Source organism: Rissa tridactyla, chromosome 2 (assembly GCF_028500815.1).
Source record: "Rissa tridactyla isolate bRisTri1 chromosome 2, bRisTri1.patW.cur.20221130, whole genome shotgun sequence".
NCBI lineage: Eukaryota > Metazoa > Chordata > Aves > Charadriiformes > Laridae > Rissa > Rissa tridactyla.
This window is the reverse complement of record NC_071467.1, coordinates 109,655,441-109,681,698: the sequence shown is the minus strand read 5'-3', so window position 1 is coordinate 109,681,698 and position 26,258 is coordinate 109,655,441. Positions and strand designations below refer to the sequence as shown.

At 40.5% G+C, this 26,258-nt stretch overlaps 1 protein-coding gene across 3 annotated transcripts in view; it reads right to left on the bottom strand.

Annotated features, from left to right (window-relative positions):
- TPK1 (thiamin pyrophosphokinase 1) overlaps positions 1–26,258 on the bottom strand; it is a 307,648-nt gene that overhangs the window by 149,132 nt on the left and 132,258 nt on the right. The window contains exons 3-4 of one of the 3 annotated variants that reach the window (XM_054193627.1): positions 13,181–13,300; positions 9,128–9,200 (exon numbers count right to left, since the gene is read on the bottom strand). Coding sequence is in view for 1 of the 3 variants with exons in the window: in XM_054193626.1 (XP_054049601.1) it covers positions 9,128–9,200 (73 nt within the window). In the remaining 2 variants the exon portion in view is untranslated. Of the gene's footprint in view, positions 1–7,907; positions 8,109–9,127; positions 9,201–13,180; positions 13,301–26,258 lie in introns of those variants that run through there. The other 2 variants (XM_054193626.1, XM_054193628.1) reach the window with 2 other exon arrangements.

Below are 26,258 nucleotides of genomic sequence, written 5' to 3'. Positions count from 1 at the left end.
AAAAATCAAAATTCAGTAAGGAAAAATAACTGTCTGTGCTCCTGAAGCTGCATTTGAATTTTCCTATCGGACTTCACCTCTTTCTTGCTTCGCATCAAAACTCCAAATAACCTTACACTTCCATGGCTGAGGTAATTAATATAGGCAAGTTCAAATTAGGCAGCTTTAGCTCATCCTTTGTTTCACTGACAAGCTACAAAAGCATTTAACTTTTCTACCTGAACAACACGCATCATGTTCTCTTTCTTTTCCATTCAGAGGCTTGTAGAGCACTCATCTATCTGCACAAAGAGACTAACTCTAACCTTCTGGCACCTGGATTATCATCCTTGAGGTTTTGTAATTCCATTGCTGTAAGTGAAGTGTAAAGCACCATGAGGGCAACATTATGGTAAGCCAAGACGTGGTAGCCCTGGATCATGTATCTCAATTTATTGTGACTTTTTAAGTTCAAGGTTGTGTCAAAGATGAAGAAGTAAAGTTTATGGCGGCCTTGGTAAATCTGCCTCTGGAGTCTGGAGGTTAGGGAGAATGGTCCTGAGTAGTCCACAGGCTCCTTTTAAAGCAAAGGAATGCACTCGCCAAAATGCTCGCTACAGGTACCTGAAAGCATGTGAGAAGCATTCCTCCTCCTCCTCTCCAGTCCACCAGCAAACCTTCCTACTTCAAAAGGAGCAACAGATTGCATCTTCTCATTCTGCTTCTGAAATGAGAGCTGCCTGCTCTTTGACAAGATGCGCAACAGAATCATTCACAGAGGCTACAAAGCTGCTTCTTAAAATACTTAAAAATTGTAGCATCAGGATTTTGGGAATCTTTTTCTTGGTTAATGATCAGGTTTGTGTTCCTGTTGTTGGCCAGAGTTGTGCTTTGGCAGGCTAATGGGCTCTCCCACAACAGAATCAAGCTTACAAATCCCACAGAGCATTTGAGCTGAACTTGGAGTTTGCAGCAACGTTTGATGAGCTGCGAGGTTGCGGCTTCTGCAGCTTCTTTGGAAACTGTTCTAATTAGCAGTCCATAGGCATAGGCGCTGAGCTTTTCTCTTAAAGTCTCTAATAAAAGAAAAGATGGATGTATAAATCCCACTTACATCTAAAAAGACCTATCATCTGAGTCTTCAACCACCAGTACCACATTAAAGCTGTCTCTCTTGTGTGAAGAGGCTTAATCACAAAACAACTCCGTTCAATTTCCTTCTCCAGATTAAGCTGTCATTGTTTAAAACACCTTTTTTTGTTCCTTGCACTGGAAATGAAGTTAATTCAATACATTTCTATTTTTTAAACTTTTCTGTTATTCTCTTCATCACAGGCTGACAGATCAGAGTAATGACCTCTTTCAGAGATTAACGCCAGATTAAATATTTTAAAAGTCTTGGAAGTAACTCAAATGTCTATTGCGATACAGATTCTACCCTTTTCCCTCCTTGGGCCATAACCAATGAAAGGGAGAAATAAATCTCATACTGCAACATAATATTAAACTGAAATTGGATGCAAGACTAAAATACCACCAGCATAATTTTTGTTATATGGTGCACTGTTTTCTTGCATATTCCACTGTCAGGCAGTTGAGCTTCAGCTAAAGCACTTCTGAGAAGAAAGAAAACAACTCGTAACCTGCAAACTGTCATTTCAAACCTAAGCAAAAGAAAGACAAACCGCCTCTAATAAAAGTTTGATCTCTTAATTTCTATATACTGTCTCCCAAAGCTCCATAACAAGCAGAAAAATACTGCACAGGAAAATAGAGTAGCATTTTTTTTAAGGAATGAGAACTTGGTCAAATTGCATTCTCTATCCTACTAGATAAATTAGGATCTGACTCAGGTCCTAATAAAGGTACACAGTGGCTCTCAACGACCTCAAAACTCGCTGAATCTCAATGATATTATATTGATCGTACGACACAAGTAGGACTTGGCTGTTTCTTCAGGTTCAACAGGAGCGATGTGCAACTCCAAGAGATAACACAAAGAATACACATTACTTAAAAAGATGCAGGGCTGTATAACTGAATTTGGGCTGTGGTTTGGTTTTTTTGGGTTGGTTTCCCCCCCCCCCCCAAAATCTCATCTGCATTTAAACATATATATTGTTTTCTGGAAACTGCTACCTTGGTGAAAGCGTAGAGTGATACTAAGAACTGGACAGAGATTTATCTTGGTTTTGTTTTTCACCGGCACATAAGAACGACACTGTGGAAGCCCAGAGTCCTGAAATCCTTCGCTTTATGGAAGACTCTTTTCAACAGGACTTCTCAGCCATCATACGTATATTAACTCAGCAGGACACAAAACATCTGTACAGGCTGTACATAAGCTTAGGCCACAAGTTTGACGGCATATGCAATATTCCATTGGTTTAGCTGTGCACACACACATACCTATGTACCTACAGAAATGCTACACACAATCATGCTCATACAATCAGAATGGGAGTCAAAAGGCGGTTAAGTGTGTTCATCCATTCTTTATGACAATACAAAAATCCAGGAGAACCAAACATGAGCTCAAAATCAAAATAAAATCCAAAAGACAGATATTCTGTCTTAGCTCAAACTGGGGAACATCTTGCCACATTTTTTTTGTGGATACTTGCACAGTCTCATCTACACAGTCTGAAGAGAAGTGCGTAGACTAATTTTGGGAAAAAATTAATCAACATACGAAGCATTAAAACACAGAGATACCACCTCTGAGTTAGGAAATCTTTGAGCCTTCTATTACTGGGAGATGTAAAAGAGTACCCTCTACTGGCCCAGCTGAGACCAGATACTGGCTGAATGAACCCGTGGTCTGACCCAGTGTGACTGTCTGTCATGTCCACCTTTATGAAAGTGCCACCAAGCACAGTATCTCTTACAAATTTATGACACTTCTGGAACACTATGATATTACTTTCGCTTGGCATGAATAAGAAATCCGCATAACCCAAATCACCCACACAACTCACTTGGAAACACGATCTTGACAAGACTTCTGACGTACTATTCAAGAATGGAACCATTTTGTGAAAGCTCCCCTTGAGTATGACATACAGACAGCTTACAGTCCAAAATCCTAAATGGCATATACAGTCATTCACAGTTTGAACTGTTAATAACAGGACCAACCTATAACATCCTATAAATCATTTTAACTTGATGAACCTCTATCTATCTATAATACAACACTGAGGCTCTTTGAATGAATGTGCATCAGCAGAAAAAAAATGACAACTAGCAACTTGGTTCTAAGTCCAGGCAGCGCTGGGCACCCTCAACACGTCAGAAGCTGAACTGAGGTAGGCACAAGCACTTTTTACAGTTGTCAGAGATGTCTGTAACAGGGCACACGAAATAAGGGATAGCTGGAAAGCTTGAGTGGTGATTGTCAAGTAGGAGTAGCCTCTTCAACAGCAAGACTGAACTGTTCCAGATCCACCCGTACAACTTTCACAGCTCTTTCTGAAACCCGAAAACCTCTCGCAAAGCAATCAGGCGTTAAAATGAACCATGCTTTCTTCGAAAAGTCTTCAGTCCAATAAGACTGCTTTAAATGAGTCAAAATTCTTAATATTCAAGTCCCATCCTGCATTAAAAAATAGATTTAGAAAAAATACTAACATTTAGGGATAAAAGGTACATTAAAATAGTCACAGAAAAACTCAATGGTTTTTTACATATATAAATTATAATAATAGAACTGAGGGAAATCAATTAACACTGTGACTTCCCAAAATTACTAAAAATTTTGGCCTCAGAAAGCAAGGAGGGAATATGAGACTAAAACATGCAGTTTAGCAAGAAAGTTTAGAAGTTAGAGAGATGTACAAGCACTGCTTCACTACTACAAATACATTTTGTAAATCTAATTATAGGCGCATCATCATAGAACAAAAAGACAATACCCACACCATACCTATTAAGCATTTCTACAGCCCTGATAACCATTAAACCCTGGAAATGTAATAGAAAAAGGGAAGGGAAAGTGCTACAGCTGCAGAACTGCCTGCAAAAATAAGCAGCTCTATGGGGTTTAAAAAGAAAAGAGAATAGGAAAAACAGTGGACTTGTAAATAAGTTCATACCATTTAATTACAGATCTGAAGCAGAGCCTACTAAGTCTACAGAAGCCTTTTAAAGCGCATGAAGTTTGCTTAGCGGAAAAAGCCAAACTGGATTTTTAATAAATAGCATAATCATCATTTCAAAGGGCACTGGATTCAACCTTCTGTTTCTACGCCTAAGTACAGATTTGGTATAATTTTAGATAATGTCTTTGGTCTCAAAACTTCAGAAACGGAGCCTTGTTTGAGGCTTAACAATACAAATGGCTGCTTTAAGTTCAAAGTAATATTCTAAAGGTTTCAAGAACGAAACTTTCAGCTAAAGCAAGAAACAGATGAAACTGCAACGACAGATATATCACCACTAGTCCTCCCTGCTTTGTGCAGTGTCACTCCAGACCGTACAGAAAAAGACTGCCAGTGCATCTATTATGGGATCATATGAACATGCATATTTATCATGCAAGTACAAAAACTCTTCTCAGTATCTATTTTAACAACGACAGAAAATATACAGAATAGAGAATATTGAATTGTTATTCTCCATCCTTTGTTTACAGTGCAATGTGTTTTAAAAAGGAAAATTTATACACGATGTTCCATTTCCAGTTCTGCTGCAGTTTTATCCAGTTTTAATGTTATTTAACTCGTTAAGAAATGGGAGAAATCATCAGTAATTTTTTTAATATGAAGAACAACAGCCAATGAGGCAAAACCAAGGCTGCGGCAAATAAAAAGTAAAGCTGAATAACCTATGATGCTTGTTTGCTTATTCTCCCCCAAGAGGATAACACGCCTAACCCACCACTTACACGTCCCACTCCTAAGTCTATTACGCGATGACTTTCTAACACAACTGAAAAAACAGTACTTTTGCCTTCACATCTCCTCACTAACTATGGCATGTCCTAATGTGAGATAAAATGGACCTGTTTGCTTCACGTTTATGACCTTTATTTAACTAAGGTTCCCCAACACAATGGTGATAATCTTCCTTAAGGAAAAATGGAAATATTTGTCTTGTAACCCTTGCTCAATTAAAAACATCAGAGGAATTGGCTTAAAGACATCCTTTCCAGTAAAACCCTTTGGCTTTGGAATTCTCTGGTTTCCTGTAATGGCATGTATCTACTCTTGCTTTCATCACTTAAATGAGGTAGAAAACCTGATTTTAGTAGCAACATCCTGGCACGAAGCTGGTGTGATGGAGGAGTCAGGTCTGTCATTGTTTTGTGATGATTTGATGATTTCGTGGTGTTTCGTGATACAACTGCTCATAGACAACGCTTTACAGAACCATAATTAGTTTCACACACTGAGTTTAATACTGCCCCTTTGTACTCAGCACTACACTAGGCTTTGACACAAACACTTGTAAATGAGTATGTTTTGTAACTCAATAATTAACATCCATAACCTTTACTATGAAAAAGTAACGCCTCTTAACCAGTGGTGTGCTATCTTCAGATAGATAAAAAGTCGTGAATGTATTAATTTCTGTCAATTTGAATAGCTTTCATTAAAAAAAAAAAAAAAAAAAAAGAGGGGGATCACCCTGGCACTCCGTTGTAAATGTAACACTTAAGAGAACTATAAAGCAAGTTCATAAAAACCACAGGGAAACTTACCTTCAGCTTCACAAACACGAAGGAAAAAAAAAAAAAAAATCACATTAATTCCTAATATAAATTAAATCATTACAACTGAAATACCGAAGGAACCTCCACAGCTCCTTCAGCACCGCTTGCCCTTCAACTGGCAGATGAATCTCCAGCAATCAAGTCAGACTTAAGCAACAGAAAAGTTGGAAGGACTTTTCCCTGTACATCATACTTAGAGGCAGATGGGAATGCGGAGGGTGAATACCTCTCAGCACTTGCCGCTTGCTTCACTCTTCCTCATATTCACTCCATGCACGCGATAGCTCCTCCCTTCCGCTGGCCATATAAATTACTTGGTTACACATGTACAGGTGGGAGGGTATTTCCTTGCAGCTCACAGTAATGTTACAGCCAGACGGAAGAGCTCTTGACTTACCCCAAGTAAGTGCCTTCAAAAAGCATCACCTTTCCCTTGTGTAACGTTTGGGAATAAGTTACATGAGATATATACAGGAAAAAAAGCAGGGCGCATCAAGACACGAAAATCCACACTACGGTATAAAATACTCTCCATAGAAAGTGTCAACTTGGAAGAAGCTAAAGCTACAGCTACAGTGTAAGGCATTACTAACCCTGGCCTGGCAGCAGCTCAAGACAAGTGCACGCGATGGGGAAAATTCAGGCAGGATGGACAGTCTGCTGCTGGGAATGGGAAAGGCGGCTTAGCAGTCAATGGGAGCAGAAACATTAGGAACGCTTATAGAATATTCTTCTTATTTGGTGCTGAAGACTGAATGCTTACCTAGATGCCCATTTCAAAAGAAAAATAAGTATTTCATTGTCTGAAGCTAACATGCTTAATTTCAGAAAAGCCCAGCTAACTAATGAACCTGGGCAAATGAAACTGGAGTGGTATCAGGATGCATGTGTATGCGTTCATGTAATTCTGTGTGATAAGAATGGTTCAGGCTTTCCATTCGTGCAAGGATGACTACTTAGAAGCAAGACCGGGGAAGGGGAAGGCTGTAGGAGCATGCCAACGTCAAAGTAATTGATGACGAATATCAAAAGCTAGCAGGCAGAAGGGCTTCGTTTATCAGGGAAATACCGATCGGTTAGTTAACAGGTGGGATTTCTGTGGATTCTCATCCACCTGCACTGAATGCACTGAAAATGGCAAGATCACTCCATGCCACTGAAAATGGCAAGATCACATCAGTCTAAGCTTTGCTAAAACAATTCTTCCATTTTTCCATTCATAACCAGCAACAATGGATAAAAGAGAATGCTTGAAACAATACAGTAATACTATCTAATGACAGCTGCTTACCCCGTGCCTCTGAGTGAAATCTGCATGTAGGTGAAGGAGCGCTTTGGTGAGGGAGGAAGGACAGCACGGGAAGCAACCCCAACTCACATGACGCTGTACTTCCCTGAAGTCAATAGTGCCGTGCCGATTTACTCACCTCAAGTTCTCTCACTGCCTGTTTTAAGCAGCCTTAATCTATTTTGGGTCATCAACACATACATTTCCAAATGACAGAGACTTTGGAAATTGCCTGGACTACAGAGAGTGCTTTACTGGACAAGTTACTTTATAAGAAAAGAAGCACATACCTTTCTCCAAATTCTGTGTTTTATTGCATTTTTTTTTTTGTTCAAGACCTCCTTAGACACCCACTCGTATTTACCATTCTAGTTTCCTGACTACAGAAGTTTAATTTCAAATGCAAAAAATGTTTTTTTTCCTACCACGTATGCCCAAAGTTAAAAATCCTAAAGTCAAACTGCTTTTTCCAGAGTGGTGTATGAGGACCCCAGGCAAGGATTCTGCAGGCTAGATTACGCTCTTCATTACACCTTTACAGTGCTGATGAAATACTGCTTCCTTTACAGCCTATCAGCACAGCACTTGCACGGGTGTCTGAACTCCGTACGAAGCTGAGCGGTTCACTATGTGTTCATAGAAAAGATGTAAACTGCACATCAACAGTCAGCTACGAGGGAGCTGACAAAAGGGATGCTATGGCCAGAAAAGTAATCCCCGTGAAAAAGGGTAACACTAGTTTAGCTTAGCTTATCCCTTTCCATACCCTACCATGTTCTTCCCTCTTCCGTCTGCTCTCTCTCTGTGTTGAGCAATCCCTAACCTACCCCCTTTGGTAGGTCTCACCTGCCGACCAACAGGCAGTGTATATAAGCATTAATACCAACGTCCATGCCAAACACGGCAGTGCATTTTGCATTTACTCACAGATGATGAATTTCCAGTCTGTAATGAATAGCATTAATCCAAAGCTTTTTATTTTATTTCCACTCCCCAAGCTGTAACCTGAAGATTCCTGAGCGTTTTGCTTGAGCTGTTCTTCTGAGACGGATTGCCATCACACACTTCTCCCTTCTAAACAACGAAGCAGAACATGGGAAAAAACACCACAGTGCTCAGAGAAGGACTGAAACCCAGTCCTACACTCTCCTACGGCCCTCACACCTCACAGTTTGAAACCTTTTCTTCTCGCCATTTGATCCCGAGTCCATCAGGGAAGATTTTTAGGCAAGATTTCAGCCTCACACGTTGAATTAGCGGCAGACATAGTGGTGACCTCTAAGTCCGCTAGCTCACAAGGACCAAGCATTTACAGCTCTTGCACGTGCAGCCTGCTACAAAGGCAAACTGGCACGCTGAGGCGAACTCTGAATTTGCAGAAACCCGCTGACCAGGATGTGAGTGTAAAAGCACTGCACTCAGCACAAAAGCCTATACAGGCAGGCAGGCAAAGTGTTAAATGCCAAATAGTCAGGTAAAGGCAGAATTTTGAGCCCTATGACATAAGAAATATGAGTTTACAATTAAGTTGCTCACTGGAAACGCGGCGGCTACACTGGGAATAAATTAATGTATGCAGGAATTTGTCCAAAAACCCATTAAGGAGGGCACTCCCCGTGTGGAGCACAGAAGTAGTCGGAGCATAATTCAATGCTTCAGTGGGTGATGAAAGAGACAGATGTCTCCTTCTGCAGCTTCCTGCTAAAAAGGTAAAGTCATATCATGCAAAAATCACAGAGAAACTCTCTCTAGAAAGTCTGTGGGTGCCAGCCCTGGGGGAATCATGGGAGATTAATCTTTATTGCTCTGTATCTCACTCAGCAAAAGTCACTAATTTTTCAGGAAGTTTTATCCTAGTTTCTAGTTGCTATAATCTCCAGCAACATGCAGTCCATTTCTTGAGCTGGTGCTACGAAATGGCACCCTATGCAGGACTCGGGCAGTACCGCACCTCCTGTGTTTATTTTAAGGATTAGTGCAGTGCCAGGCAGAGCGCAACATCTGAGCTTGTAAGGTGCTTCACAACTGAAGCCTCCACGAAACCAATGGAGCCAGAATCACTTAATGACCAAGGGGCCACTAATGGGGTGGATCCTACAACGCTCTAACACACACACACACACACTCATGGAAGAGATTTAATTTACCTTGACCTTGTAGTACTCCTTGACTTCAGGCTGAATGGAATCAAAATCACCACTGATGTAATCAGGCAAGAAGCTGAAAGGAAAGCAATGAGCAGTGAAATGAAAAATTAATCCATCTTACTACATTTAATATTTATTTTCTCAAGAGCGCGAAGGGGTACAAGCATTAATCTCTCGAGGGAATAAGAGTTCGTTAAAAGCATGTTAAAACAAGAGTTGATATGAGGTGATGCAAAATAAGGTAACAGACGAACTGTAAAACTGTAAAATCTAGTGTCCCTTCTTTGCTGAGGGAGCTACACGTTGCTTAGATACTTATACATCTCCCTGGGTCAGTAAGTCAAGACTTGTATGTGCATGGTTCTAGAAAGGCAACTCTTCAAATACCTTTCAAATGTATCATTCAGTCAGCAAATTATTTGAAAAAACATATCTGATTGCTGTACATCAAGCCTCCGAGGATATAATTTGTCAGAAGATGATGATGGTGCTTCTTAGACAGCTGGTATGCCACAAATGTTCCAAAGATTTGTATTTTAGTTCTTACTGATGTCATCCCGTTTCTGCTCTTCTCCTTGATTATTAAAATTACTCCCCCCGAAGTATGGAAGCCAAATGCTCAGTGATTTTTAACTCATATCTTGGATGTACAAAATGTGTATGAACTTGATTTCAAATCCTAGCCATCGTTAGTACAGTAATACTCCTGCAAAGCACATGGAAATGGTAATATTGTGATATTTATCCCAACTCGCTTCTTGTTTTTTAATTGCAGAGTGCATAAAAATATTTACTGTATAAATTGTTATCAAATTCATGATGAAACTTCAACTGCACTACAGAAAGAACAGTTTAGGAATATTTTTTGGAAAAAAAAAACAAAACCAAAACCAAACCAAAACAAAACCCAAAAACCGAAACCCACAAAAAAACCCCAGTCAACCAAACCCCAGAAATACAGCCTTCCATTGTGCAAAATTTGCAGAGTTTTAAAAAGCAGTTAAGAAGACAGGTGAAAGTGTTGCCACTGTTTCAACAGAACTGAGTTTTGAAATTAAAGCTGCAATTTCAGTGTTTTCTAATGAATTAAATACATAGCTGCTCTTCTCCAAGGTCATCACTCTACTTTAGGAGGGGTATGAGAGTTCCTCAGCAAATTAGGTTACAGCTCAAGCTGAGTCAAAGAGACATTGGGTGAAGCATAGTCAGACATATTTTTCTTCCACATGATTTTAGAAGAATGCTGCAGGGTCTACAAACTCCCCACATCAGTAAAACTTATAAAAAAATCTCACGTTCTGTCTCTGCTCAAAGATTTCAAAAGAGGCGCGTGGTCACTGGCCGCCACTTTCTTTGAAAACTGGCAGCTGCTTCAGCAGAAGCTGGCAAGTACAGTTGTTGCGAGTTAGCTCACCTGCAACTATGGCGTTTCAAATTCACGGCTCTCTGCTATTACTAAGGCTGTTATAAAAGGATTTGTTCTAAAAATAATCTCTCCAAAAGCGATGCTCCCACACTCACAGCAGGGGGAAAGGCAGTCCCTTCTGCATCGGGTTTTATCGAGGACACAGAAACCAACTAGAAGAAATGCAAATGCTTCAATGCCCTGTTTTATATGCCCAAGTCAGTACAGTTCAAAGCCAGCAAAAACTAAATGGAAAATTAGATTTGCTCCTGGATTGTGAGAGTGACCTTTTCAATGTACAAAAAATCCCACGTTTTCAAAATTTAAATTTTCAATTGCTGCCTTCCTACCTTTCGACAAGTTTCCCAATGAAATACTTACTGAATACAACAAGACTTAAAAACTACAGGTAATCTCTTTCAATTTGTTATTTTCCTTTCATTTCTTCCTGATTAAAACAAAGCCATTAAAAGTAAACTCACTCTCGGCATTACAGTGGTGGCTCCGGATGGAAGCCCTGGATGCATCCCAGCAGGTTGGGCAGGAAGAACAACAGCCAGTTGCCACGGAAAGCCAACTTGGTATGTGACACACACATCCACTCTGATGAAAAAGCTGACGTCTTAAGGTTGTTTATCTAACTGAAATGCAGTACATAAATCCAAAAGTGTCTTTGTCATTTTGTTCTCCACAGTAACTACAGACTGCAGTGCTTTTAAATAATCAACCGTTTCTCCGGAGTGCTTCAAGAGGCATAACTGGGAGCAGAATTAGCCAAAAAAGTATCTTCTCCAAATCAAATGCTTCTTCACGGCTTTTGCTCTCATCCAAAGTAAAACCATTTCCATGACAAAAGCTATCTGAAGTTCTGTCTGAATTTTTACAAACAGAAGAAACAAGAACTTAGGTCGCACCTCCCACGTGCTCTGCCAGGGCTCCTGGCTACACTGCCTGCGTGCATCTCCGCTGCCAGGAAGTGCTACGTCCATTTTCAAAACATCCTCTCCGAATGGTTCACCTCTAGCCACTGCAAAGCCAGAAATGACCAACAGAGGATAAGGAGTCGTGGCTGGAAACTTCAAAGTTTCAAAAAAGTGTAAGCCTTGCATTAATGAACACGGACTTTTCCTAGAATAGCATCAATTCTTTCTTCTTCTCTTCTCCTTCCCTTTGACAAACACCAGAAACAAGGAAATTGCGTAAAGACACTCTTGATGAATTCAAAAAATATCTCTCACAAGTAAATCTCAACTTGCACCGTCTGCTTCACACGTATCATAAAACATTTCAGCTTTATCTTCAGAGGATCGCTGCTCTTCGTAGCTCATTGACTAAGCAAGCCGACAAAAGCAAGCCAACATTCAGCCACGAGTCAAAAGCTGTGTTTGACTTGGTCCTTTCGAGTTCTGCAGAAAAAATTGCCTGATTCAGGTGGTCAAAATTTCATCAAAGCTCTTCTCTTCTCCAGTTAACACAAGTGAAGAAGAGTGTGCAGAGTTGTCCTAGACTGACTAACCTCAGAAAAGGTCAGCACTAGTTGACGTAGAAAAAGGGGAAATAGTTGAGAGAGAGATATATGGGGAAAAAAACCCATATTAAAGTAACTTAAGAATGTTTTGTAATAATTGGGTTTTACCTGTTTGCTTTGGTATACGTTTGTATTTACTACAGAGCACAGAATAATCTAGGAGAAGCAGCTCTGGAGAATCACATACCAAGCTTACTAATATGTCAGTGGAAGAAATTAGGTCAGAAAAAAGTAACAAGAAAGGTCCCTCCATAAAATTTAAAACAGCTGCCCTTATTTAAAGTACGGATTAAAATCAGGTATTATATTAGTCTAACCCATGCTTTCCTACCCTCTGACCTCAAATTCATGAATAATTCTTATTCTGTAGCGTAACTGTGTTGAAGATGACATATATTTCAGTGACACATATGGCACATATCCTTTAATGGAGGAGGTTATCTTTTTGCCCATGATGGCAAAAAATGTCTTTAATTCCTTTTCAAAGTCCAATTTAAAATTTTAATTTCTAAGCAGTCCAGATGATGCAGTCTACTGCATTTCAGAACCATGTTTTACTAGTCTCATTAGCTATTAATTATCACTATGCAGATAAGGTTATGACCAGCTCAACTGCCTTGATTCTCTGCTGCTCTACACTGACATTTATCAACAGTGAGTCAACTCCATAATCCTAATGGGATGGAACGCATAAAACTCATGTGAGATCAGCTTAGTCTACCAAGCCTTTTCTAGAGCTGTCAAGCAGCATAACACCAGGAACCGAGCAACAAAAAGCCCTCAGAGGCTTTGGGCCAGACAGAGTTTTTCTTTCTTTTCACTTCTTTTTTTCACTCTTCCCTTCTGTGGGGGTTGCTTTGTTTGTTTTGGTTTGGTTTTGTTTGGTTGGTTGGGTTTTTTTCTGTTCTCATCGCGGTGTTTTAGAGCTATACAGCATCCATCTAAAATGAGCATGGAGTCAGGAGGGCCAGGAGACTGGCCATAAGCCAACTGATTATGTTTCATGTATGTAACTTAAAAAAACAAAAAAAAAAAAAACCACCAAAAAACCCAAAAACAAACCAACAAACCAAAACCACAGAGTTTCAATATGAAGCCTTTAAAGGTTTAGCGAGCTTACCAAGAAAAAACCGCACTATTTCTCAGAAGTTTTGAACTGGATCCCAGATAAGGGATTTATCCAGACTGGATAAAGGCTGAATGTTGACTGAAGAGTTTTATGAACTCCCAGGATGCTGGACTGGAGAGCAGGAAAAAAAAACAAACAAAAAACATTCCAGCAAGTTTGACATAGTTTCAAGATGTATTAGTGAAATTTTAGTCACCAGTACCATAAAACAGTAATCGACTCTTACCACAGACATAGATTACAAAATAAATAGAAGGTATTTAAACTCTGAGGTTCTCATGCTGAGTAAGCACGACTGTGCCTTTTGCCATCAAGAAAGCCATCTAATGGACACAGCTTAATTCAAGAAGCAGTTTTATTTTAAAATATTCAACGCTGATGAACAGCATGTTAAATTTAAAGCAGCAGAATACTTGGTTCTTTGTTAATTCACTTTAAGAATTCATTGTGGAGTGGTAAATACGCCTTGTTACACAGTTATGAAAAAGAAAAAAAAAAATTCCCAACACGTCACACTTTAGCAGTTTAGAATAAAAAACTGTGCTGCCTCCTTAAATAAATTGCTCTGGCATAACTGTTCAGTTCTATCATTAATTCATAGTTACAGTTTCCTAGTACTATTGACTTTTCTTGTGATGTAGCTCCTTTAGCACATAATTGTCTGCAATTAACCTTTTTTAAACAAATGTTAACATCAGAGACATGAACATTTAAAGGCAGTATCTGTGGTACCCTTTGCTTCCTTCAGTTACAGCACAGAAAACAATCCCACACAGACAAGCTGTACGTGTCCCAGCTGTATCATTCGAGGGCACAGAGTGGGTTCCTTATGCTTTTTTTTTTTCAGTACTAAAAATAAATTTCAAAACCGGTGCCTTTTACCTCAGACTAACAGACACACACAAGCTACTTCCCAGTAGAAAAAACACATTGGAGACAAAATGCTGCAGACTTAACCCCCAGCAAAGTCACTAAAGTCAGCTTTGACTTACGTAAGCATCTAGTAGTTGGATATACAGAAGACAAAGCCCTCTAACATTACTTCAGGATAAATATTAAAATCACAGTTTAACAAAAAAACCTCAACAAACGAAAGTTAATGCCCAAAATCTACACTTGCTAACTGTTAAGATGCCCTTTCAGCTTGCCTTCCTGACGGTTGGTCTTTACCTGAAGGCTGAGCGAGGGCTGTTCTCATCAGAAAGGTGTTAAGTCTGCTTAAATCTGTCAAAAGGATACTGTTAACTGCTGTGAAGATCAAAGTGTCTTTTTAACTCCCAGAGACGGGTACAGCACAAGTAGATGCCATTTATATTTTGTCTCAAAGCAGCATACTCAGATGCCCCATCTAACTGTACAGAGGTGAGTTCCCAGGGAAAGGAGAAATGTCAGATTGCAAGATATACCTAGAGTTAATATCTATTCAATCTGTAAATACCTTTCCGGTATTTATTATATTATATGCAGCTTTTATATATATATATATATATATATATATTTTAACTGCAAGGTTACCGCAAGTAAGGGTCACACCTGAAGCTCAGAGGCCAAACACCAAATACCAATGCAGGTAATAAACTTCAAACTGACCACAAAAAAAGCATTTCGTTTTGGTTCATCTTGAACAGATCACACTAAGAATTCCATAACTTATGACCATCACCAGGCCTTTAAAAAACAGCTAAACCACAGCCCTTACCTCTTCTGCTCTCTAGCCTCCCTTATCACTATCTAATATTTGTATTAGGGTGGCACTGACAATGCAGCCAGTGCAGAAAGAAAAATAACAGACCAACCCAGTTGCCCATCCCTTCTTCCAAGACCTTAATAAACCTTAATGTCCATTATGCAATTGCTTACACAGAACATAACTCCCAAACAACATTTTGTACATTACAATAAACCCAGATGAGATTTAACAAGCTTTAAAAACAAAAAAAAAAAAGGGGGGGGGAAGCGGGGAACAACAGTACTGCAGACCCCAGTTTCACAAAGAAAGCAAGTATATGCATATATCAGGCCACACACAGATATCAGATTCGTGTGATCCTCCTGCCAGAATTCTTGGTGCAGACTGTTACCAAACCTGCGGATTACAGCCAGGAAGCTCTGTGGTTAAAAACACTCAGTAATATTTGGCAACCTTGGAGAACAGCCTCTTTTCCCCTTACTTTTTAAAGACCTTACTGTTAAAAGAGCATAAAAGTATTATTTGCAAACGCTGTGATTTAAAGAAAAAGATAAAAGTGTGTGAAGATATGAGGGCAATAATGCATTCATTTATGCTTGCCTGGTATGCAGTGTCACCTTGCAAATAATAAAAAAAATATCTGAGATAAATTGTAGAACATATTACCCTCAGCTCAAACGACTACGCAAAGCACACATCAGGGGGAGATCTTCTGCAGGGGACGGCCAACTCGCTCCCATTATCGTTAACAAAAAAATCAAGCAGCTGACGCCCTGCCTCCAAACCTTATCCCTCAGTGACAAAGAAAAGTGTTAGCGATGGCTACAATGGTTGCATTTTTCTTTTAGAATGTCAATATTTGAAGCCGGCCTCCAGTTGCAATCAATACAGCACAGGATAAAATGACGCTGCAAGATTTAAGAACCGCTCGCCTGTTTTCCACGGTGCTGAGCACCCTCCTGCGCTCAGGTAAGTACAAGCGCTACGGGAAAAACCCAGCACGCACAGGACAAACAACTCCCAGGGACTGCTGCTACGTATCTGTGGCTTCTTGTTACTTACAGACTGACACGTTGCTTAAAACAAAGGATGCACGAACACGATGTTATTGCCATCACCTTAGAGCCAATTAACGCTGAAACTATTCACTGCCTCTCAGAAGAAACTCAGCATCCTGCAGGCTCCAGCGCCGCGTCTTGCTGCTGGATCCTTGGCAAAAGGAATTGGAAAAAGGGGGTCGAGCTGGGAGTTTTCATCCTTGCACAGCGTGGCTCAGGGTGGCACATTGATTCAGAGAAGAACCCGTGCCTCAGCACGAGTCGCTCGCAAACACATGATTTTGAAAGCTGGAGGAGCGTAAGTACTCATCCAGAAGCGCCGGACTCTACTCTTGTAGGACACGAGGCCAGAGGAAAGGGGAGAGAAGATGAGCAATGTAACCAGGACTCCCTCTGAGAAGTGAGGGTATCTGACTAACTGAGAAGACAGAGGCTGGCAAGACACCCGAAACCGTTTTCCCTCTTTTCAATGTCAAAGCATGTCAGAATTTGCCCTAAAAATCTAAAGAAAACCAGCCACTACGTTACAAAAAGGTAAAATGCTCACTACTAACATTTTGGAGAGCACGTGAGGAATCAGAGGGATGGGATGGGATGGGTTCTAAACCCTGGTAAATTTAGACTGAAGGAGTCTAAATTACTGAGAATTAACTACACCAACTGAGAATTAGATACCAGTCTCAAAAAGGCAGCACTTGAAGCCAGAGCCATCTCAGGGTTCCTTCCTGGAGTGCCACTAAAGTTGGATTTTGCTGCTCCAAGGTGAGAACAAACTTTTCCAACACAAGATAAACAATTTCTCTTCTGTTCCAGAAGAGCTAGAAACACACATATATTTTTTCTTCCTAATTAGATAGCTACTAACAACCACTACAGTATGGCTTGAAAACTCATTGTGCAATTCTAGAAGTCAGTTTTGATGACTAGTATTTTAACTCTGTCTTTTCTGTGAATTTTCAAATCAGTAGGAACACTTAAAAGTCAGGCACAACCAAACAGTAAGCAGTTCCACGTGAAAGGCGTTCACTGGGATTTCTTTGCTTCCATAATTTACTTAACTCTCACCTCAGTACCTTAAATACCTGCTCTGAGTTTAGCACCTGTTTACGTACTTCCACACACAGGGAAGACCACCTGTGCAGGAGAGGCTGAGTTTGAAGAAGCCCTTTGCTTCTTTTGGGCCTGAAACTGCAGTAAGTAGCTTGCAGCAGAAATCCTTTAGAGCCATTTCTACACAGCGACTCACGAGTGCAACAAGAAGAGATTTATCCCCTTATGAGCAACCTGTTCCAAGCAGGCAAGGAGAAATCTGCAGGTTTGCTTCTCCCATCTGGGCCTGCATTTTCTTTCCTGATTTCCATGAACACGTGATTTCATAGATTAATTTTCTGTTTCATGGACAGAAAAGAGACACCTTCACACTTATCTACAAGGAGGAAGACCAGCCATAAAAGGTGAATTGCCACAGAAAAATTTATTTAAAAACACCTACTCAGAAGACATGAAGTCTTAAGGAGGAAACCAGAACATCCGATCACAATACAACTACTGAAAGGCAAATTTGACTCCCATATGGTTAATGAAAATATCTTCTGTCCTGGGCTTTAATTGCCTGTAGAGCAGCTACTGAGCAAACTTCTGACCCTTTTTTTTTGGTGAAGATGTGCTCGAGTACCTTAAATACATTAATAAAATTTCTTCAGGTTTTGAGCCTTTACACTGATAAGGTGCGTAACATTTTGCAGAGAAACAATGCACCAAGGATCCTGAAAACACTCGGGCTACACAGAAGGATAAAAATACATCGCTTCACCTTTTTAGGGAATGTGAACCACACAGCAAGGAATGGAGAAAAGACCCGTAATGGCAGACAGCTGTTTGAAGTCTGTTGTCTCTGTATGGCTGGAATTTGGTAAGTCAGTGGGAGGCAGAAGTTTTATTAAACCTTTTGCTGCTGACCTCTGCTGCACCTTCTCTGGAGCTGACAACGAACCAGGATATTCTGCCGGAGCATTAGCATTTCAAAAGGTACCTGCACCTCTTGTCCAGCACAGCAGCATTAATTAGAGAGAGAGAAGAAGATAAATGCGCATACAAAATGAGAGTTGGGCTCTATCTGATGCTTCGTAACCTTTCCCAAAAAGCATCCTCACTTTCATCAGATTAACTCAAGTGCATATTCTCCTATTTCTATACAATTTAGCTGTACAATGTACAACCCTATTTCGTTTTCTAGAACTTGTTTTAGACAACAACATATTGCAAAGTTTACTTAGATGTTCTTTTAAGGTTAGTACTAGTCGCAAAGGTGAAAGGTTGCCGTCAAGAGCTCTGAAGGAACTCGTGGAAAAGTAGTTAATATAGCGATGGCCCTGTCTTCAGTGGGCTGGAGCACCACAGCTGGGTAAGGCTTTTGCAGCTGGCAGAGGCGTCCTAGTCACTTTAATCCTTGTCTTACCCTCCTCGCAGTGCCACCATTTTTACAGAGTCAAAGTACCAGTACGGATATTTTAGTTACCAAAGTCAGCAGGTTTACAGTTATGAACACACATAAGCAGTTCTTGCTTTCTCAAGTAAGATTAGAAATATTTCTAACTATCATTTTGGTGAGCATAGCTATAATTGAAATCCCTCTGATAAACCTTTAATTAAAAAATTAAAGAACTCTTTTATAGTTACCTGACATATATAGATGAAATTAAGAAACAAAATAAAGCTGTAACTCTCCTGTATAAATTAAACTGCCTTCTGATCGCAACCTAATGTACTTGTTTGAAATATTTTTTCTATCAAAGTTTTATTTGTTCCATGTTTTTTAAGGAATAAAAACGAAGTGATTGATGAAACGTGTTCATCTAAGGAAATGTCAGCTATCTCTTGTTGTTTTGTTTTGTTATTCTGTAAAATGTTTAAACCACTAGAATAAACAGGTAAGTTCATCTATGCTCTGCACCTTAATAGATGATGATGGGTGGACAAAAGGACGTCTGGTTGACAGTGACTTGCTGGACCTAAACTTTTATTTCTTTCTGCTGTTCCTTAGTGAACAAACCTACATGTAAGGGAACCTAGTAACACGTAAGGAAACTTGTGGCAGTGCCACCCTGACCACTATACGGGCTGTCTGCTTTCCCAAAGACTGCCATTCCCAAGTGCAAGGAAACATGCTAATCTTGCTGTTAACATCTTTTGCTTTGTTACAGTCAGATTCCTCCTCCTGGCAGCCAGTGCATCTTCCGATGTTCCCCTAAGAAAAGGGCTTTTTGGAAGTTAGCCGCCGCCACCGCAGGGAAGCTCCCTGCACCTCCATGGACGGCCTAGCTGAAAAGGGGAGAGAGCAACCACACAGCCATGGTATTCAGTGTAAGGGTGGGAAATGTTCCTTAGAAGGAAGAAAAACCTGAATTTGGCTCTGGCCAAAGCATCATGCCAAATCCTTCTCCTTTCTCAGAACTTCCTTCACCCCCTGAAAGCGCCAGCTGTCAGACAGATACTCAAAAAGTATAATCTTTTCCCATCTTCAGCTACTGTCTAATGCTGGAGTAACTCACCAGCAGCTAATTGAGCCAAGATAACTTACAGAAGCTGAGATCTAGTTTATATTAAGTATTTCATAATTTAGCCCACAGCTGTTAGACATTAAAACCAGGAAGCAGGCCGTCTCTTCCCAGACATCTCTCATACCTGCGCAGTGGATACCTAGGCCACGCTGTACTCGTTTGACCTACCAATATTTCACCTGCAGCTTATTAAAACTAATTTTACCAAAGAAATAGTGATCCTAAGCACAACATAGAACAGCTGTCATAACAATCACAGAAGTCTGCCCTGCTTTTTTACCTCTGGTACAGACTTAGCAGTCCTAACTACTGAGAAAGAACTAAGAGCAAATATACCAAAGGCAGCAAATTTCCGCAAGAGGTCAAGGTCTACAAATAACTCTTCCTGCAGATCACATTAGAAGACATCTACCGCTGCAAGGTCTTAACTATCGAAATCACTAACAAGCAGCCACGTGCTCAAATCCTCACTAGGTCCCAATCCCCACGTCCAGCCTTGCTCAGCACATGTAACCGGCAGCTCTCCTCTCCGAGGAGAGGGAAGCTCCGCATCAGCCCCACCTGAAACCAGCACAGCTGCCTGCAGCACAGCTGGCGAGTCAGAACCCACGAGGGGTTCAACGCAAACTTACGTTCAGAAGCCAATTCATGCTTGCATTCAGACTTTACAGATCGGAAGTGGATGTAAAATTAATTTCTTGTATATTACCGATTTAAAACTGAGCAATTTTCCAAATAATATTTGTTAGCAAAAAAAAAAAAAGAAAGAAAAGCACAAAAACCCCCGACAAAGTGTAAGCACGACCTAGGGAAATCAACAGGGCTCTGTGAAGGGTCTCCATGGCTATACTGAGAACTTGGTCGACTGAAGCGCGTATAAATCTGAGCTAGCTTTAAAATAGCTCAGAGACTGGCAGTAGAGTAGTTACAATGGCAGTGGTTGCTGTGGTTGTTTCCTGGACAATATCACTTCAGATATAACAGTCTTAACTGTGTTCAAGGAACAAATATATATGTGTGTGTGTGTGTGCGCGCGCGCACGTGTGTTCAGCCTCCCCAACCCATTAGTTGGACTAGGGTGCTATAGTCTGTTTTCAGTAAAGTAGGCAGGTATGCCCTACTATGGCTAATAAGTCTTTTATTTAATGCTCAAACTGTGGCTGGGACCTATCTACCAAATTCCTGCTCTATGTGCCCTAGAAAGTGTAGAGCTGGCTGTTGTCACTGTTTCATCAAAAGCAAGGAAATTGCAAGGTTTGAAGAGAACCCGAGCCAGCCCTCCAGTTTGTAGCTGCACTGCTAAGTTTACTGTCACTTCGCAATATAGTCTTTAAAGCACAACTGATAGCATTTAGGTAACTACGTACCTGACAGATATCAAATCCAGACAGGTAAATGTACAGATTTAGTGCTCATTCATAAATGGCGTTCAAAAACGGCCATCACAGAGAAAACTCCATGCACAACCGAGGCATTAGAAACATTACAAACATACACGTGATACGTAGTTCTCTGTTCTCAATCCCCATCTTCTTCCCCCCTTTTTGTCTACTTGGGTTAAAAACACTCTTAGACAGAAAACACCTCATTCTGGATAAGTAGTGCTTAGTCCAAAGAGCTCCCCGCCTGTCCTGGGCTCTGTACAAGTAAATTTCTATCAAGCAGAGTTGCTGAAAAATACATTTGGTGTAAACTCTGATGCTGTTGATGCCCTGCTTGTTATAAGAACCCCCTGTATCAACTTCACAATTTATTATGATTAAAAAAATATTTATAAAACCCTTAAGTGCCATCCTACTAAGTTCTATTATTGCCGTTACCACTTTAATTTAATCTTTTATTCAATTTCAACACACTAATTAACTTTTCTTACAGAATCAGGAATAAATCTTAAGGACGCAGATCTACCTATAAATAATACAAATGCAACGATGAGCTCTTATTAAAAGCTATTCCCGTTGTATAATAGTGATAGCAGTTGTTCCTCAGGAAAGACATTCGGAAGTCCAATCTCCCCACTGCCATCTGCACCCATTTACGCTACGAGAAGGGCGAGGAGAAGCCTGAGCACAGCATGACGTATACCTGCTTTAGAAATGACTGGACAGAGATGAGTTGAGAATCAGACACTCTGAATTAGTGTGTACCAAGATCCCCTAAGAGTAGCCCGAAGACCACCCCAGATGACACGATGTAATGTAACTGTCACCAGAGATGTCATTTAATAGAAGGGTGAGGTTCTGGATGACAGTGTGGCCCATTCCTTCAGTGTAAAAAACACTGCTAGATAATTTTTCCCCACTTATTTTAATACCCGCAGGTCATTAATTCAGAGGTTGATAAGTTTTTGAAAAATGTGTAAAGTTGGAAGGAATAGACCCATCACCCTGCTAACGAGGTGAGAGACCCATATTTTACTGGAATGACAGAAGAACTGTCACTGAAGTTACTTTCGCAATTGTCCTCAGAGAGAAATGGAAAGGTTTCCTGAAGATTAACAGAAAACTCCAACTTCATTGTAAGCAAAACCATCACTTAAATCCTAGGTTGTTAAAATACCTGTCTAAGCTCAGCTGCAAAACAAGCCTGCACCAGCCAGTTACAGCCAGCCAGCTAGTAACACACAGGAATTTGTACTTACATCCTGACAAAAAGACACAATGATTTTGGACCATTCCCACCTTCAAATTCATCCCTGCACGCTCCAGGTGCGGCACACTTACTCTCTCTAGGTAGCAATGGCTGGTGTTGTTCACACTGCAGCAGGTTTTGGGGATCCCATCACCGGTGTTTTCAGCAATGTGGCTCCCTAACTTTCTAAAACACCACCTCCCTTACCTAGGTCCATGACAGAGAGGGAGGTGGTGAACACAAACTCCCCTCTCCGAGCCGTGGGACCACAGTCGGGTCCAAGGCCCGAGAAGGGCAGGCTGCAGCACCAATGAGCCGATGCAGCTTTTCCAGAGGCCCAGCTGTGGAATCAAAGAGAGATTTCAGTTGTACTCCTGCCTGATGTCGGTACATGGAAGGGCTGATGTAAGGTAGAAGGATTCTCAACTTTTACACAATTCTACAAAATGCAGATTCCTAGATTCATGCCTATGCTTTGTCTAGCCCAAGAATGAGTAGGTAGGAGCAGTTTTTCCCATCCCTTTCTTTCAGAAGGTGGGAAAAACAGTTTACAAATGCAGCTTTCAGATTAAAGAAAAAAATTAAAAAATTAAAATTACTTTTAAAACTCAGAAGTATAGAATTAAAACCACGACGTACTGGTAACCCATGCTTTTGTCCTCTAGATTCCTATATGTTCAAAGATTAAAATAATTCACTCTTCAGAGATAACAGCCAGCCAATTTACGAATGTCTGAAGCAGCTGATTTGCAACGATGGTTGGGGAAAAAAATTAAAGAAAAATCTACATTTGGATTGACAACTTGACTGTGGCCCTGTGCCAAGATCCTGCCTAATACACTTGAACGTGCTGAAACACTAAACCCCAGAAGCACAAGAACTAAAAAGGAAACTTTGATGAGCTCTTAAACAGGGTCATGAACATGATTGTATTTCTGCCGGCACTGCTGAAAGAAGTCAAAACTTGCCACGGCTTTTCCAGTGTGAACACGGCAATGAAAGCACTTTCCACTCTGATTAAAAATGAGATCCTGCAGAACGGGGAAGGCATCACCCTCCTGATGAAAGCCCTCTTCAGCATGTCAGGAATGCTATTAGAGTTCTCAAAACCACTCCTGAGGTATATTACGATCACATATATGCATGACAGCACTGACCACTTAATCCCCCTTCTGTCATAGGCAAGTTGGAGAATAAAAATTACACTGACACCCAAGGGTATTTTATAATAGAATATGAAATAAAATAATAAATTTGCAGATGATTTTGGCTTTGCCTCGTGGTACCGCATTATACACCAAATATTCCTGGCCTCTCATTCATTACTATTTAATTACAACAGAATATCTGTCTTTCAGACTTAATTAACCTCTGAAAGGAGTTTGTGACCTTGAGACCCTCCTGTACACTTGCAACGTGCTGTTAGAATATTGCTCTGCTGTGATTTAATGAAATGCACAGGTTTTTATGGGGAACACACAAAATATGAGAACCCTGCATTGTGGTCACTTAATGAACAAGAGCTAGAACATATAAATTAGAATCATAAATCAATACTATATCAATGTTAAAAGATGCCACAAGAGTTTCCCCAGCGGACAGGCTAATTACAGTAAACATAATCATGGATGCTCTTCCTTATTACTTTCACTGTGGGGCAAAAAGGAGGGAGTAAGGAAACGAGGAGGGATCTGCCCATGTAATTGCTATCTGTTCAAGCCAGCAGAATCTTAAGTGTCCCACCAAGTCCAGGGAGAGCGTAGCACAGTTCCAGCTCCTGTCTTTGTCAGAAAATGCTGTTCAATTTGAAATGCTGTGACTCTAAAAGGAAATCAGAGAGCAGTAACCTTTTCACAAGATGAGAGGCAGAACCACAGCCCGTGCAGCCGCTTTCATTGCTTTGCTGCAAAGCTTCCAATGATGGATCAATGTTGGCCCCTTGCTGCCAATCAGAGCAGATCAATAACTCACTTGCTAGCAATGTTAACTCTTAAAAAAGGGTTCTTCATCATCCTGATAATTCCCTCCGAGAGCTTACACCCCCATCAATCCATGCCTGCTCCTCACATCATTCCCTCCTGTACAAAACCATCCCAAAATCACCTTATGCACAGTTTTCTTTTTTCCTAAAATTAAAAGCATCAGAAAGAAGAGGTAGTGACACTCACATCTGTCACTTTCTTAATTAAACGTATTTGTTGTCAAACCTTGCAGATGATGTTTTAACAAAAAAAGGGCACTGAATTGTTTATTGACTCTTTTTCTGTTGTATTTTTGGGACAGTCTGTCTTTCTCTCACCACTCAAAATACCTTCATGCACACAATTCTAATCCGATCTGTCACTGGCATTTAACGTGCCGGCTGCAGCTTATAAAATTAGAAAACATCAATCCTCCCACAGATACTGCTGGAACTTGCAGAAGCAAATCACATTTTTGTCTTTACTGCTATAGAGCCTTCCTTTCTTTTTTTGTGACAGAATAACAGTTGCTCCACTGGAGTCATTAGCCTGGTTTATTCCAGAGACTTCTCCTTTTCAGCTTTATTATAAAAAATTATTCAAAAATCCTTTTCCTTCTACCCTGTTTTTCTCCCTCCATTTCAATTTTTACCTTTTTTAGATTGTGCCTGTGCCAGCTCTCACCTAACCTGTTTAGCACTCCTAAACACCGAGGCAAAAGCCCTGCTGACAAAGAAACTATTTGATAGATACCTGATAGATATTCAGAGTTCTATTGCATCGGTGCATAAAGACCACATGATTTCAAGTCCTTGCAGAGTAACTCCACTTCTGCGCAGAGGAGATGACAACCACAGACACCGCTCTCAATGCTCTGGCCCACAGCCGGATGACCAGCGCTCTGAACGATGTCATTGGACTTTAACACACACCAACTGTAGGAATTAATTAACTACTAATAATAATAAAATCACCCTGCTACCCACTCATATGTTTTAAAAAAAAAAAAAAGAAAAATAGAAGCCAACCTAAAAATCCTACTACCCTCATAACTAAATATTTTGAGCTACATCTGAATGCCAGAAATCTTTTATGCTGAAGAAAAAGACAGAGGAAGTCCAAAGGCGCATCCTTTAATCCACTGCCATTGCTACCTGCCGCTCCATTGTTTTGTACTTCAGGCACTCTAAAAATATACCTTTTCTAACCTGCTGATCCTTATCAATCTTCTTTATGGGCATCCTACTGGCTCTCTCTGCAGTAATGGGATAACCCAGTCTCAAGCTGCAAATCCCTAATACGGCCGCCACTTAGACAGTCACTCTTTATCCATAATGCTTATAATGAATAAATGAAGGGGAGCAGCTATATGGTTACTTACTGCTTCTGTTCTTTTTTACGTGCCAGGTATCTTTTACACAGAGATCAAAGTACTTAAAGGCACACTGAAGGAAATATGGAGCGAACTGCATGCACACGTGTACTCCGTCTGATCCAAAACATCTTATCTACACGTTCCAATTAGCCACATGATGTGGATACCTTGAACGGGCCACTCAACTTAATTTCAAAAGCAAGAAGAAACTTAATCTAGGTGGAGTTTCTTAACAGCCAGGGAAAGCCAGTCAGTTTGAGAGTCAAGCGGCTTGTGTAGGTGGGACATCCCTCCAGAGGTACTAGTCCAAGAACAATTCATTGCTATAGGAAGAATTTCATTCCTTGTGTTACCACTTCCCAAGACTATTCTAAATATTTCGATCACTGCATGGGCACCACAAAGTAATTCCAAATACAGTAAGCAGTAACGATTTCCAACTACTGCCAATGCTGGCTTGAAATCCGAGTAATAGATGCTCAAACACCATTTACACAGCTAAAAGTTGTTTGGTTGGTTTTGTTAAAGCACAAGGGATAAAAACAGAATACGTCCCTGTCTCTGGAGGACATGGTTGCTGACGAAGTAGCAGCAAGAGTCTCACTCTTGCTCCATCCCTTTCACAGGCTGTTGGAACAATCAGTACGAGGATGCTGAAAACATTAGATCCGGCTTTGGCAGTTTCCTTGCTTGCAATCACCATGGAGAAGTGATGAATCATGTAAAGTATTAATTACATTGCAAGAATTCAGGGCAATGTACGGAGAGGGTGTTATTGCTTAGACATCTAGAGT